Raw genomic sequence first — 12,863 nt, forward strand, 5'->3', positions numbered from 1 at the left:
ATGTTTTGTGAATAAATATTACTTTTAATCCAACAAATATTACTTGTTAATAAAATGTAACATTTAAATATAAGTTGTCATTAATTTAATTTTAACTACAACAAGTTATTAATAATTTGTAGGTGCAGGCTGAGTGGTGCTCATCAATGCTGTTTTATTGACTATCCACACTTATTGGAGCCAAATATTGATCCTCCCAAAGAAGGTAATATCTGAAATTGAGAAGATTTGTAGGTGCTTTTTATGGAAGGGTCAAAGCAATATGAATGGTTCGGGTAGTGTAGCCTGGGAAACATTGTGTAAATCAAAGAAAGAAGGAGGCTTGGGGCTTTTGGATATTAAAGAATGGAACTTAGCAGCTATTATGAAGCATGTATGGGCGGTGGCGAACAAGAAGGATAATCTATGGATAAAGTGGATCCACTGTGTCTATGTTAAGCAAGAGGATTGGTGGAGCTATAAAGCTCCATCAAATTGCAGCTGGTATTGGAAAAAGGTAGTCGAGGCCAAAGAGAAAGTGAAGATTTTGGCAGACTGTGATCAATTTACTAAAGGAGAGTACAAAATTGCAGATGGCTACAAGATGTTGACTCCCCAACAGCAGCAAGTTCATTGGTGTAAAGAGGTATAGTGCAAACTTAATATCCCAAACATAGCTTTGTGTTGTGGCTAGCTACACTTGATAGATTAAAAACTAGGAATCGGCTATACACTTTCAAAATAATAGATAGCCCTTTGTGTATTTTCTGCAATGTTGTAATAGAAACAAGAGACCATTTATTTTTTGATTGTGGGGTTCCTAGTTCATGCCTTTCTCAGCTCAAGCAATGGCTGAATTGGCATGCAAAATCTAGTTGTGTCCAGGGGCTGTTAAGGTGGATAGGAAGGAGCAAGATGAGCAGTTTTAAGAAACAGGTGTATGCTTCCTCTCTCGCTGCTCTGGTTCACCGAATATGGTTAGCCAGAAATGATAAAATGTGGAACCAGCAGGATGTTTCTGTGCATCAAATCTGCCAGCAAGTATCTTGGCAAGTCAAAACGCGAATCTCATGTGTCAAGCCGAAGAAAATGAAGCAAGGTGATGAGGAATGGTTTGGAAAATTAGTATAAACTCACTATGATACTTGTATAGATAATACATATATTATGGCCTTCCATTGAAGGTGCATTTAGGTTGTAAAGTTTTAAAAGTTTAGTGGCAATGAAAATTACAGCTGATTCATCAAAAAAAAAAGTTATTAATAATTATAATTTTTGTGATTAATATACTTTTAGCTATAAACTTTTTAGTGATAAAATAATAACTTATGTTTTATCGCATTTTTTTTTTATTTTTAGTCACAAATTTTATTGTGGCTAAAAATAAAAATTTTAGCAGTGGATATAGATTCATTTATTTATTTTATTTTTCATTCTTATATTAATATTATTCATATTATTTTATTTTAGGAGATTCATGATTCATGCCCTCTGACGTATTGTAGCATTATATATAGTTCATACATATGTCTATACAAATATATATGGTATATATTCTCATAAGATAGTGCCCTAACTAACCATTTTTTTCATAGGATTAATGGTACTAGTAATAAAAGCAATACAAGAATAAAAGATGGAAGAGTCAAAAAAGTGTGGCATCTAGTAGAATTGACCATTTTTGTCAATCATATTGTGGGTCAATCAACACAACATGCATGATTATTTCTCTTGCAATTATATCTTCATCAATGATATTTATATGTATATATATATATATATATATTTGGAGCATATAGTATTGGAGGTGTTCTCAATATTCAACATATCACTATTACTCTCTTTTGTTGTTTTTACATAATTATCATCTTATTCCATATGTTTCCACAATAAAATCATTTCAAGTTTGCCCTAATAAACCTCAAAACGTTTGTTCGATTTGTCTTTCTATAAGGAAATTGCATGACCTTCATTTATTTATTTTTCAACTCTGATATATAAGGTTGTTAGCATCAAGACAAAGAAGGTGACAATATATATATATTAGGCATGGACTTGTTTTTGTTTATATTCTCATCTCCTAATGATGCCCTTTTCTGAAAATTACTCACATTTTAATATATGCATAACTTTTCAATGTACTAAAAACCCTATATATGAACCAATTGCCAAAAGGGTCCCATCTAGGGCTAGAAGTTGGAGAGTGGTCCTTTATCAAAGACCATATATATTATGTGGGGCTAATAAGCTTAATTATTATTTTTAACTCTTTATCTTTCCATAATGAACTTTTTTTTTCTTTTTTCTTTTTAATTAATAAATACATTGTTTTGCTAAAATTAATATCTGCATATCTGTCTTGGTGTCCTTCTAGATTTATTCTCTTTTATGGATATCTATATTTTAGGGAGATGGAAAACATTATTTAGTAGAGAGAGAGAGTAAACATATATTTTGTACTAAAATATTTTATTAAAATTTGAGCTAATTAAATTATAAAACTTCTCCCCCACAAAAAAAAAAAAAATTACAAAACTTTATGGAAAAAATTAATTAAAAATTAACATTTTAAAAGTGATTCTGTAATATTCTAATAAGCTTAATGGTAAATAATTAGAGTTTATATTTATATTATGGGTTAATCAGGTAATAAGTGAGATTATGATCCTACTAATCTATTTCAGCATAAAATTTAAATTTTGATATAAGTGAGTAAATAAGTGTAATTGTAATTTATAAATTACAAAGATTTATATAGCATGTGTGAATGTAATATGAGTTATATGTGGAATAAAAATATTTTCAAGTTTGGAGACCCTGAAGATCCGATAAGTGGATATATAATCGTAATTTGTTAATTATGGAGATTTATTTGAAATACGTTATATGAGTTATTTGTGAAATAAAAATATTTTCAAGTTCGACAACCTGGGAGACCCGATTGAAGGCTAAAAATGTCACAACAGTTTTAGTTAGAAATATTGTGGGATTATTAGGATAATTTAATTTTAAAAATACCAGTGTATTTTGGGATACTCGAAATTGGCCAAATACCTTAAAAATAGAAATTTTTTAGTGACTAAGAAATAATAAGATAACTGATAAAATTTTTGTTAATATTATAATATTATTATATTGTTATAATATTATTATATATATAAAGTTATGTTAATATATATATTATAAGTTACAGTAAAAATAAACGAAACGAACGAAATTCTCGTTCTTCCTCATTCGATAAAATTTTCTTCCTCTACATTAATTTTCTCAATTTTTAATCTAAAATCTAGCGATTTAAGCTCTAGTAGTAGCAAGATAGCAAATCCTTGAAGAGAAAAAATTTAAGGTATGGTTTAATTTCGTTTTAAGTTTAAAAATAATTAGTTTCATATGGGGGTTTTGTGAATTAGAATAGTACTTATGAAGGTTCCGACCTTATAGGATTGTTCTAGGGTAGTCATGAGACTAGTTTCGATGTTTTCTTGCTGAAACTGAGGTGATTTTGGGTTAGAAATTGAGTTTGGAACTTTTTAGTCCGAACATTAATTGCGTTTTTCATTTAAGGGCTCGATTTTTATTTCTGTTACATAAGGATGGTAATATTTATGGTATATATGTGCCCTGTGAAGTTTGGAGTGATTACGATAAATTTTGATAGTGTTTTGGTGAGTACGAAATTTGAGATTTTCGTGTTTCATAGTTTTTAGAAATTCCTAGGAAATCAGAAATCGTATTTTTGTCATAACTTTTCACTTAGGTATCCGTTGTGGACGTTCTATATACCGTTTTGAAGCTTGCGATGATCTTTAAAATATGGTGTATATTTTGGAGCCAAAATATAAGTTTTATTTTAGTTTATTTTTACCGCGGGGTTTGATAGAAAATCCTAGATTGTCTTATATGAATATTAAGTAGTGTTTTAGGATAAACACTTATTGGTTTATCGTTGTCATGACATAGGGCCGAGATCATCGGGGATAGTTCTCCACTTGAGTTGGTTGATATGTATGAACTTGGATTAAAGGTAAGAAAAGTATATTGTACTGCATAGTACGTTATATTATAATACAATTAATAGTGTTATGAATTGATTAATATTGAGATTGAGGTATAGTTAATATTGTTATATAATGAAAAGATTGATTGGTTGAGCAATGGTAATGTATGAAGCTATGAATGTGATATACAAACTCACCTGATTAGGTGGTGCGATACTCCTAGCGACGTACCGGGCATAGGTACGGGCGTTAGTGACATATGAGTACCGAGCGTAGGTATAGTCTCACTTGATTAGGTGATTCGATACTCTTGGTGACGTGTAGATACGATATCAGTGATATGAAAATTTCCAGGTTATGGCATACAATGAAACCGTTGTAGGGTTTCCTCCTGGCGACATGTAGATACGACGTCAATAATATAAAAATTTTCAGGTTATGGCACTGAATGAAACCGTTGTAGGGTTTTCTCTTGGCGATGTGTAAATACGGGCATCACTGACATATGATAAGTACTGGGCGTAGGTACAGGCTCGTCTGATTAGGCAATTACTCCTAGCGACGTGTAGATACGGGCATCAATGACATATGATAAGTACCGAGCGTAGGTACGGGCTCGTCTAATTAGGCAATGCGACATATTGGTGCCAAGTTGTGGCACGGGCTCACCTGATTAGGTGATGCAATTATATGATATATGAGTGCATGTTTTTGGCACGGGCTCACCTGATTAGGTGATGCAATTATGCGATAAACGGTGCTAGGCTATGGCACGGACTTGCCTGATTAGGCAACGCAATACAACAATTTCTAGCAAAATTTTATTATGTTGATCTAAGGTATACTTCCCTTAGCTTTCCCTCTTTGATTTCTTATGTTCCATGTTGTGTTTTATGTATGTTTTGAGTTCTAGGTTATTGTAGTTAGTGTTTGTTTGTGTTAAGGCATTCTGTAATTTAATTGAAGGTTTTTGAGTTGTTTTGGTGTTATTTAATGGCTTGGTTTTTGTGTTTGGACAAGGTTTGAGCTTTAGAGCTCAAATTTTGGTCTTTAATGGTGAATTGAGTTTCAGGGGTTGTTTCTAGTTTTTATTGCATGAATTCTCTTCATTATAGTGTAATTAGGTACTCTGGAAAGTTTAGTTGCATTTGGGGTCGATTTGAGGTTATGGTGAGGTTTTTTGCAGTTTCTGCACTGAACCGGGATTTCGGTTGGTCCCCAAAAAACCCTACAGAACTGGAATTCCAGTTGGGGAACCGATTTACTAGTTGGGACATTTTAGGAAATCCTAGTTTTTCCTCTTTTTGTAATATTTAGGGTATTGTCATGTTATCCATCGATAGGAAAACTTTTAGTTTCAAGTTTAAGTCCCCAAAAAGTGATTTAGCGTGTCACTCATTAGTTTTACGAATAATGTGATTTAGGGGCCTATAAATCATCGAGCAGTTGTTCCACTCAAGTTGGTCGTCACACCTGAATTCGGAAACGAGGTAAGATTATTATAATGATATACAGTATATGTGTTTACATGTTTAGCGTACATGTTAGTTAAGCCTGTTAAATTATATTATAATAGCGGTATCAATATATTTAGTATTATATTGGATATCGATAAATGTATGATGGCTTAAGTACTATCTGACAGTATCACATCGGTACGACTAGAGTATGACTAGCGTACTGAGTATAAGCTAATATTATGGCAGATAGTACTGTACTACTTGGCAGTATCACATCGGTATGACCAGAGTATGACTAGCGTACCGAGTATAGGCTGATATTATGGTCAATAGTATTATCGTACGAACGTTCTAGACTCAGAACCGTGTTGGACACGGGGATAAGGTTATGGTTGGGTGTATGGGCACCTGATTATAATTTGGGTTATAGTTATGTTATTATTTATGCTTTTCTTACTGAGTCTGTTGACTCATAGATATTGTTTGCATGTGTAGGTAAGGGCAAGGCTAAAGTTGTGCAGCCGTGAGAGTGAGCGGATGAAGATTGTACATGTCGGAGCGGTTAGGCCTGGAGCGTACGATCTTTGGGATAGCTAGATGTATTTTATTTAATCGCCAGGCGATAACTTTTGTATTATGCACTATGAAACATTTGTAAATATTTTGTAACGGGATCTCGGTTATATATACTATTATTTTAGTATTTTTAAGTAATTAAAGAAAGTTTTAATTTTTTACGATTTTTAATAAACACGCTGATTAGCAACCAGCTGCATAATTAATTTAAAATCACGTTAACACGCCTAAACTAGTAGGGTGTTACACGTTGTTAGGTTTCTTACTTGTCGGTTGTCTCATTAGAAAATGATAGTGACATTGGTTGTCTCATTAGGCAACTGTATAAATGTTGTCGCATTAGGCAACAACGAGTAATGGTTACTTTATTAAGTAACATCATTAGTTTGTCTTATTAGACAAATATTTGTTATTAATGATTGTTTATATTGGATAGCGTGATTTATTGCTTGGGAATTAAATATGTGAGTATGATGTATGATGTTTATCACAATAAAGATGGCTAGTCTAAAACATGTAGTTAAAGCAAATAAGAACAAATCACACAATCCAAAAAACAAAAACTAACAATCAAATTAACTAAATCAAGGAAACATCAACTAAGATTCATCATATTCCTAAATTGAGAATTTAGTTCATGATATTCATGTTCATATCTATAATAAAACTAAAAAGAACAATTAACATAAAAGAAATAAAAGGAGAAGAAAGAAACTGATTGTGGAATAGATCTGGGTTGCCACTCTCGCTCTAGTTGTCGTCCTTTTTCTGCTTTTAGGGTTAATTTTCTCAATCCCCACTTTTTAACTCAAAGTTTCCTTAAATAGAATCAGTTTACACTCAAAATATTACAAATATACAAAGTTTCCCTCGAGTCATACAAACTCTCTTGCTGCAGCCACCAAAAGCCTCGGCGCGGCGAGATCACCGCCATAAGGTCGTCCCTTCTCTACCCAACTTTTGTTGCGGTCATAAGTCCTCTTGCCGCGGCGGTGAAGAATTGGTTGCGGCCATAAATACCCTCGCCGCGGCCACCGAACCAATCTTCAATTCATGCATTCTGCCAAATTTTGGCCGCGGACATAAGCCAACTCGTCGTGACCACAAATGGTCAAAAAATATTTTTTTTAGTGTAATTCATCTCACCCCGGTCCTTTATCAGATTTTTGATGCTCTGGACTTGTACAAACTATGGGAAACCTAAAAGTTAGGGCTGTACAAAAAAAAATTCGTAAACCATCTAAATCGAATAACTCGCCCAAACTAAACTAATAAAATCGGTAAAAATTACAAACCAAAATAACCCGAAAAAATTATAAACCGTTCAATCTGTTAATTGAAAATAGGTCCAATTCGCCCAATTAAACTGAATGATCCGACCAACCTCTATAAATTTCATGTGTGGTTCGAGAGATCAACACTAATACATACATGTATATAATAATACTGTGCTTTATAATATATTGATAATTATTTTGATTGGCCAGAGGAAAATGATTCGAAATAATAGGAAACATGCATTGGAAAGTGACAACAAATATGATAGTGTACCAAGGAATTGAGTTAGTGATGGTATTGATCATGAAGGCAGCAAAATGATGGTACCAGCAATATATATGTATATATATATACATCTTTATATTTATTTTATAAATATATATAAAAATTATACTATATAATTAATTCACATATTTGTTGCACTTTGGAATTACCTATAATATAATTATAATACATGAAGTAATGCTTACGAATTAATTTAACATATACAAACACTACCACAGAGATATAATGCATTTTATATGTTCCTTTAGATCGATAGAAATGAGTAAATTAATGAAAAGAAATATATATTATTATGCTTATATATTTATATAAATATAATATATATAGGGTGTGTTCCGTACTTAATGTTTAAAAACTTGTAACGATATAATATATAGTTACACTAATAAATTTTCATTTTTTTTTTTTGAATAATTTAAAATTCAGCATTACAATATATTTCAAGCCGTACGCACACATATAAATATCAAAACAAATAATTTGAATCCTAATCTCAGCATATATAGTAAATTATTTAAATTAAAATTTATAAAATAATTTAGAATATTTAATCTTTTGTTTGTTTGTTTTTTTATTTTTTTTTAAATTTAAATTTGTAAAATTAATAAATTATCTTGTAGTTGTAACTACACTACAAAGAGAAAAAAAAAACCCTTGTAATTCTAAATTAAATTATACAATATGTACTGCAAAATATTAAAATTACATATAAAAGTAATTAAAAAAAATCATTACTCAATAATTTTTCATTTATATATAAATGGGAATGAAGATGTGAGATGAATAACTAGAAATAATTGTTTGGCATATTAATCATCTTTAATTATGAGGTACCCTAAGATGTCTAACACATTAGAATATCGTCATTGATTTAGTATCAAGTCTTTTATAATTAATTAAAATTAAAATATGTGTGAGACTCGATATTTATTTGCACAACAAATTCACATCTAATATTAAAGTTTTTTATTAGTATTCTTCACGTATATATATGTAATATATATAAAAGGAGGAAAAGCACATTCTAACTATAATAGAATATATAGTTAATATTAAAGCTCTCTCCTAAACTAAGTCATGTGTAATAATCTAATTTATAGTACTTGTACTGCAGCATTAAATATATATATATATATATAAGTATAATTATGTGAGACCATTTGAATGAAAGTACTTATAAAATTGTGATCTGATATGGTAACATGCAAAGAACTAGGAATATATGTGCATGCATGCATGTTGATGAGGATCAATGTTTTTTCAAATTTTCAAATGTTGACAAACGATATTATGCTATTCATAACCTAATATAATATTGAATTAAACATAAATTTATATATATATACACACATATATATACTTAAAACAGTTGTCTCTCTTTCTCTCTCTTGCCTTTTTCTATCTCAAAGGAAAGTGTTGACAAATTAAATTCATATACTTAAATACCACTCCTAATGATAACAAGTATATATTATAAATATATGATAATATTGCCAATGCTAATTATTAGTAGCAAACATATTAAGATTTACCCATCACATGAGTAAATCCCCTCAATTATACTATTTTTCCCTTTCCTCTTCTTGAAATCTTGATCATCTATATTTATCTATATGTTTCTTGCTATACCTTTACACTTCTTATCATGCATGAAGAGAGAGAGAGAGAGTTATTAAGAGTAAAATGCAAGCAAAGGCACACAATTCTAGAGAGAGAGAGAGAGATGTAAATTGGTGGTGGTGGGGTATTATTTATTTATGTGATAAGTCTATAAAACTCTTTTGGTGCATGACAAAACATGGGGCCTACCCATCTTCTCCACCCAAAAGAAAATGAAGCACTTTTTTTTTTTTCTACTTTTTTCTTTTTGGTTAGGACGGGTCCCCAAGATGGATATGGGGCTGGAAAAAGTGATTTTCCATTTCAGATTATATATTGAAAGCTTTTATTTTTTTGGGTGGGTGCAAAAAATATGATAAATTGAGTTGTGTACATTGGAACATGGTTCAGTGGACCTGATCGACCCAACAATGGTAGGGTCTTATAGTGCTTCTCTTAACCCTAATTTTAATTTGTGTTCTAGCTTTCTCTTCATCTTTTATCGATCCAAAAAAAAAGTAAAAGAAAAAAGTAAAAAATAAAATGTAAGAAGGGCTTCTTCATCATCATAACATGTATAGCTAAGGAGACAAGAAAACAGCAAGTGAGTTTTGTGTAGCCATTGACTCCTCCTAATTCTGCCTCCATCATAAGCCCATTAATTATATTATATTATATTATATATATATATATTTATATATTTGTATGTATGAGAGAGAGATGTATGAACTTTGAAATTGTGTTATATCAAGCCTTGGATGCTTTCAATTGTGAAACCCTTTTGTGTAAAAATGTCAACCTTGTGAAATCTAAAAGTCAATAGCTAGCTTTTATCTCTATAATCTTTTTCTTTTCTCTATATATAAATATATGTATATATATAGATTGGATTCTTGTGAGTGAAGGGATGGAGGTGGGAAACACTCTCAATTGTTACCAAAAGAGATGGTTGGTGGTGGTCGACCTTATTTGTTATTTGGTATTAACCACAAAAGTGATTTTGAATAAGGGATTAGCTATAAAGTACTTAAAATTAGAATCTATTTAACCCTAATTAGCCTAGCTTAATTAGGTGTTCGAAACTTGACATATAATATAGATTTCTAATAAGTGGGTTGATTATTAGAATCTAAGCATTGAGTTAACATGTGTTATTTTTTTAGTAACCTATATAGCTATAGCTAATATATACAGAGGCTTCATTCTATCCATGTTGCCCTAGCTAATAATAATAATAATAATAATAATAATAATATAATAAATTGTACATATATAATGTAATCATATAGAGAAATGTTTTTGAAGGAAATCATATAGAGAAATGTTAAAGAGTACCAATAGGTTAGTACTCTTGTAAGGTATAATATTCCTAGTAAGGGTCAGCAATATCCATACCAATTCAATTACATACCAATATTACAATTGAATTATTGAGTGGATGTGAATTGTTCATTCATTCTAGTTGAATTGGATCAGTTATTGAATGATACTTTCAAAATTTAATTACAAATCAATCAAATTTAATTATATATAATATACATTAAAACCATCTTATATTTATTTATACATAATAAAATAATAATATTTAAATTTCTTTTATACTTGTTTATTAATTTTGGATCTTAGTACACCTTCTTAAATACTTCATAAAAATAACTCTTAGAACTTATGTGTAGTTTAGTTTTTATGTGCTTTTTTTTTATATTTTTTTAGTTAAAATATAAAATTGTGTAATTGACGAATCAAATTTTTAAGTCTAATTAATTTAAATTTGATGATGTTTTTTCAAGTTCAATTACTATTAAATTGAATAGGTTTAATAAAAATAAATTGGATTAGATGCCTACCTTTAATTGCTAATAATATAATTTAATATTATTTTTCACTCATTTTTCTTTAATAAAAATTATAAAAAACTGCTACCCATTTATATAGACTCATATGTATTAAGCCCTAATATGCAATGCTTAATTATATATTGTTATGCCACTTGGCAGATAGTGAACGAAAGCATGGGTATATAATAAGTTGCCTTCATTATAACTCTGCACATTAAATAATTGTGTATATCTCTACTTAATTCTATGCTCTCATAACATAAATATGAGAAATGTTAAAGTGGTGCCTAGCAACTTCTTATGTGTCAATATCGCTATTGGTCTAATTAAGTATCGGGTCCCATATAATTTAATATAATAGCTTTTAGGGAGTATCGCTAGCCAATCGCAACGCGACATGTCGCAAAGGTGCTAGGCACCACTGGTGCCTAATAGCAATGCTCCATAAATATCATCTATGCATGTATACATATACTATGCTTAGTACTAGGTTATAAATGGCTTATTATTATCATATCAAGATTCAAGACCATCTATGATTAATTATAAATATGCATACATTCACATGAAGCTTGTTGTATATAATTTTTTAGTTTGGTTTTCATTAGTGCTTAAGGATTACTTTGTGGCCGGTCAAGTGGCTAGCTATAGCTACTCCATCATTTTGACTAAAACATAGATATGTTTATTTTATTTATTTATTCACTTACATTAATAATAAATAAATAATTAGTGTAATTGAAAAAAAAAAAAAAGTGACAAATCTTAATTTTAAGAAACTAAAAACAATGGTTCTAGTTGTTTTACATTTCTCCTCACAAAAAGGAGGTTTTCATGTCAAATTTTCCCTCCAATATTAAAAAAAAAAAAACTTAAAACATCAACACGAAATAGTGATATGTATAATATAAGAGAGCAACTAAAAATAAAACGGGTCTAGTTATTAGAGTGTTTAAAATTTTACAGATTTAATCTAATTTATAAATTGTGGATTGAATACACTTTTAATATTAAAGTAGCCAATTTATAATTCAATCCACACTTTATGTATATATATAACTTTTGAAAATATTTTATGTAAAATATTACAATTTGAAATTTAATATATGTGCTGCAAAAATGATAGTATAGCATAATAAAAATTAAGCTATTTAGAAGTGTATACCCACTAAATGGGTTCATTTTGTGTATATTAAAGGGGCAGATTGGTGGCAATATAGTGCTAACACAAATGATAGCTGGTATTGGAGAAAATTAGTTGCTTTGAAGGGTAAGGTCATGGAACTTTTTGATGAAAATGAAAGACAAAAGTGCTGTACTCAGTATAATGTATCTCTCGGCTATACAAAGTTGAAACTTGCTGGTGTGAAAAAACAGTGGACATCTGTGGTGTGGAGTAGATTGAATTGTCCCAAGCATAGTTTTATTTTATGGCTCTCCATGCTTCAAAGATTGAAGACAAAGAATCGAATGAAGGTGTACAGACCTGAGATTGACAGTTGCTGCCATTTATGCAGCAGTAATGAAGAAGAGAGTGTTGATCACCTCTTTTTTGCTTGTTCTTTCTCCCGAGAATACTTTGATTTGGTTAAAAACTGATTGAGATGGAAGACTAGTGTGCAAACTGTTGAAAGGGTCGTGTTGTGGCTTGGAAAAGCTAGGATGAGCAAGCTCAAGAGAGGGGTGCACGCAGCTGCTCTTGTTGCATTGATTTACCAAATCTGGAGCTGCCGAAACAACAAACTTTGGGAAGGTAAAGAAAATAACTGTAGGGTGATTTTTCAACTTGTGCAAAATGTAACTAAGAATAGAGTTTCATGTATATGGCCAAAGAAAGTCTCTAATAGTGA

The 12,863-nt window shown here is 30.4% G+C and overlaps 1 protein-coding gene across 1 annotated transcript; it reads left to right on the plus strand.

Annotated features, from left to right (window-relative positions):
• The first annotated feature begins 262 nt into the window (after nt 1-262).
• On the plus strand, nt 263-12,612 carry LOC115696710 (uncharacterized). The gene is made up of 3 exons (XM_030623599.1): nt 263-625; nt 820-1,078; nt 12,212-12,612. The coding sequence occupies exons 1-3, from the start codon at nt 263-265 to the stop codon at nt 12,610-12,612; spliced, it is 1,023 nt and encodes a 340-aa protein (XP_030479459.1).
• The last annotated feature ends 251 nt before the right edge of the window (nt 12,613-12,863 follow it).

This window comes from Cannabis sativa, chromosome 7 (genome assembly GCF_029168945.1).
Source record: "Cannabis sativa cultivar Pink pepper isolate KNU-18-1 chromosome 7, ASM2916894v1, whole genome shotgun sequence".
NCBI classification, from domain to species: domain Eukaryota; kingdom Viridiplantae; phylum Streptophyta; class Magnoliopsida; order Rosales; family Cannabaceae; genus Cannabis; species Cannabis sativa.

Bases quoted from the DNA above. Each gene is read 5' to 3' on its own strand.
- LOC115696710 (XM_030623599.1), top strand. From the start codon at position 263: ATGAATGGTTCGGGTAGTGTAGCCTGGGAAACATTGTGTAAATCAAAG. The intron at 626-819 runs GTATAGTGCAAA...TGCCTTTCTCAG, and splicing joins AAGTTCATTGGTGTAAAGAG to CTCAAGCAATGGCTGAATTG. The intron at 1,079-12,211 runs GTGATGAGGAAT...TGTATATTAAAG, and splicing joins GCCGAAGAAAATGAAGCAAG to GGGCAGATTGGTGGCAATAT.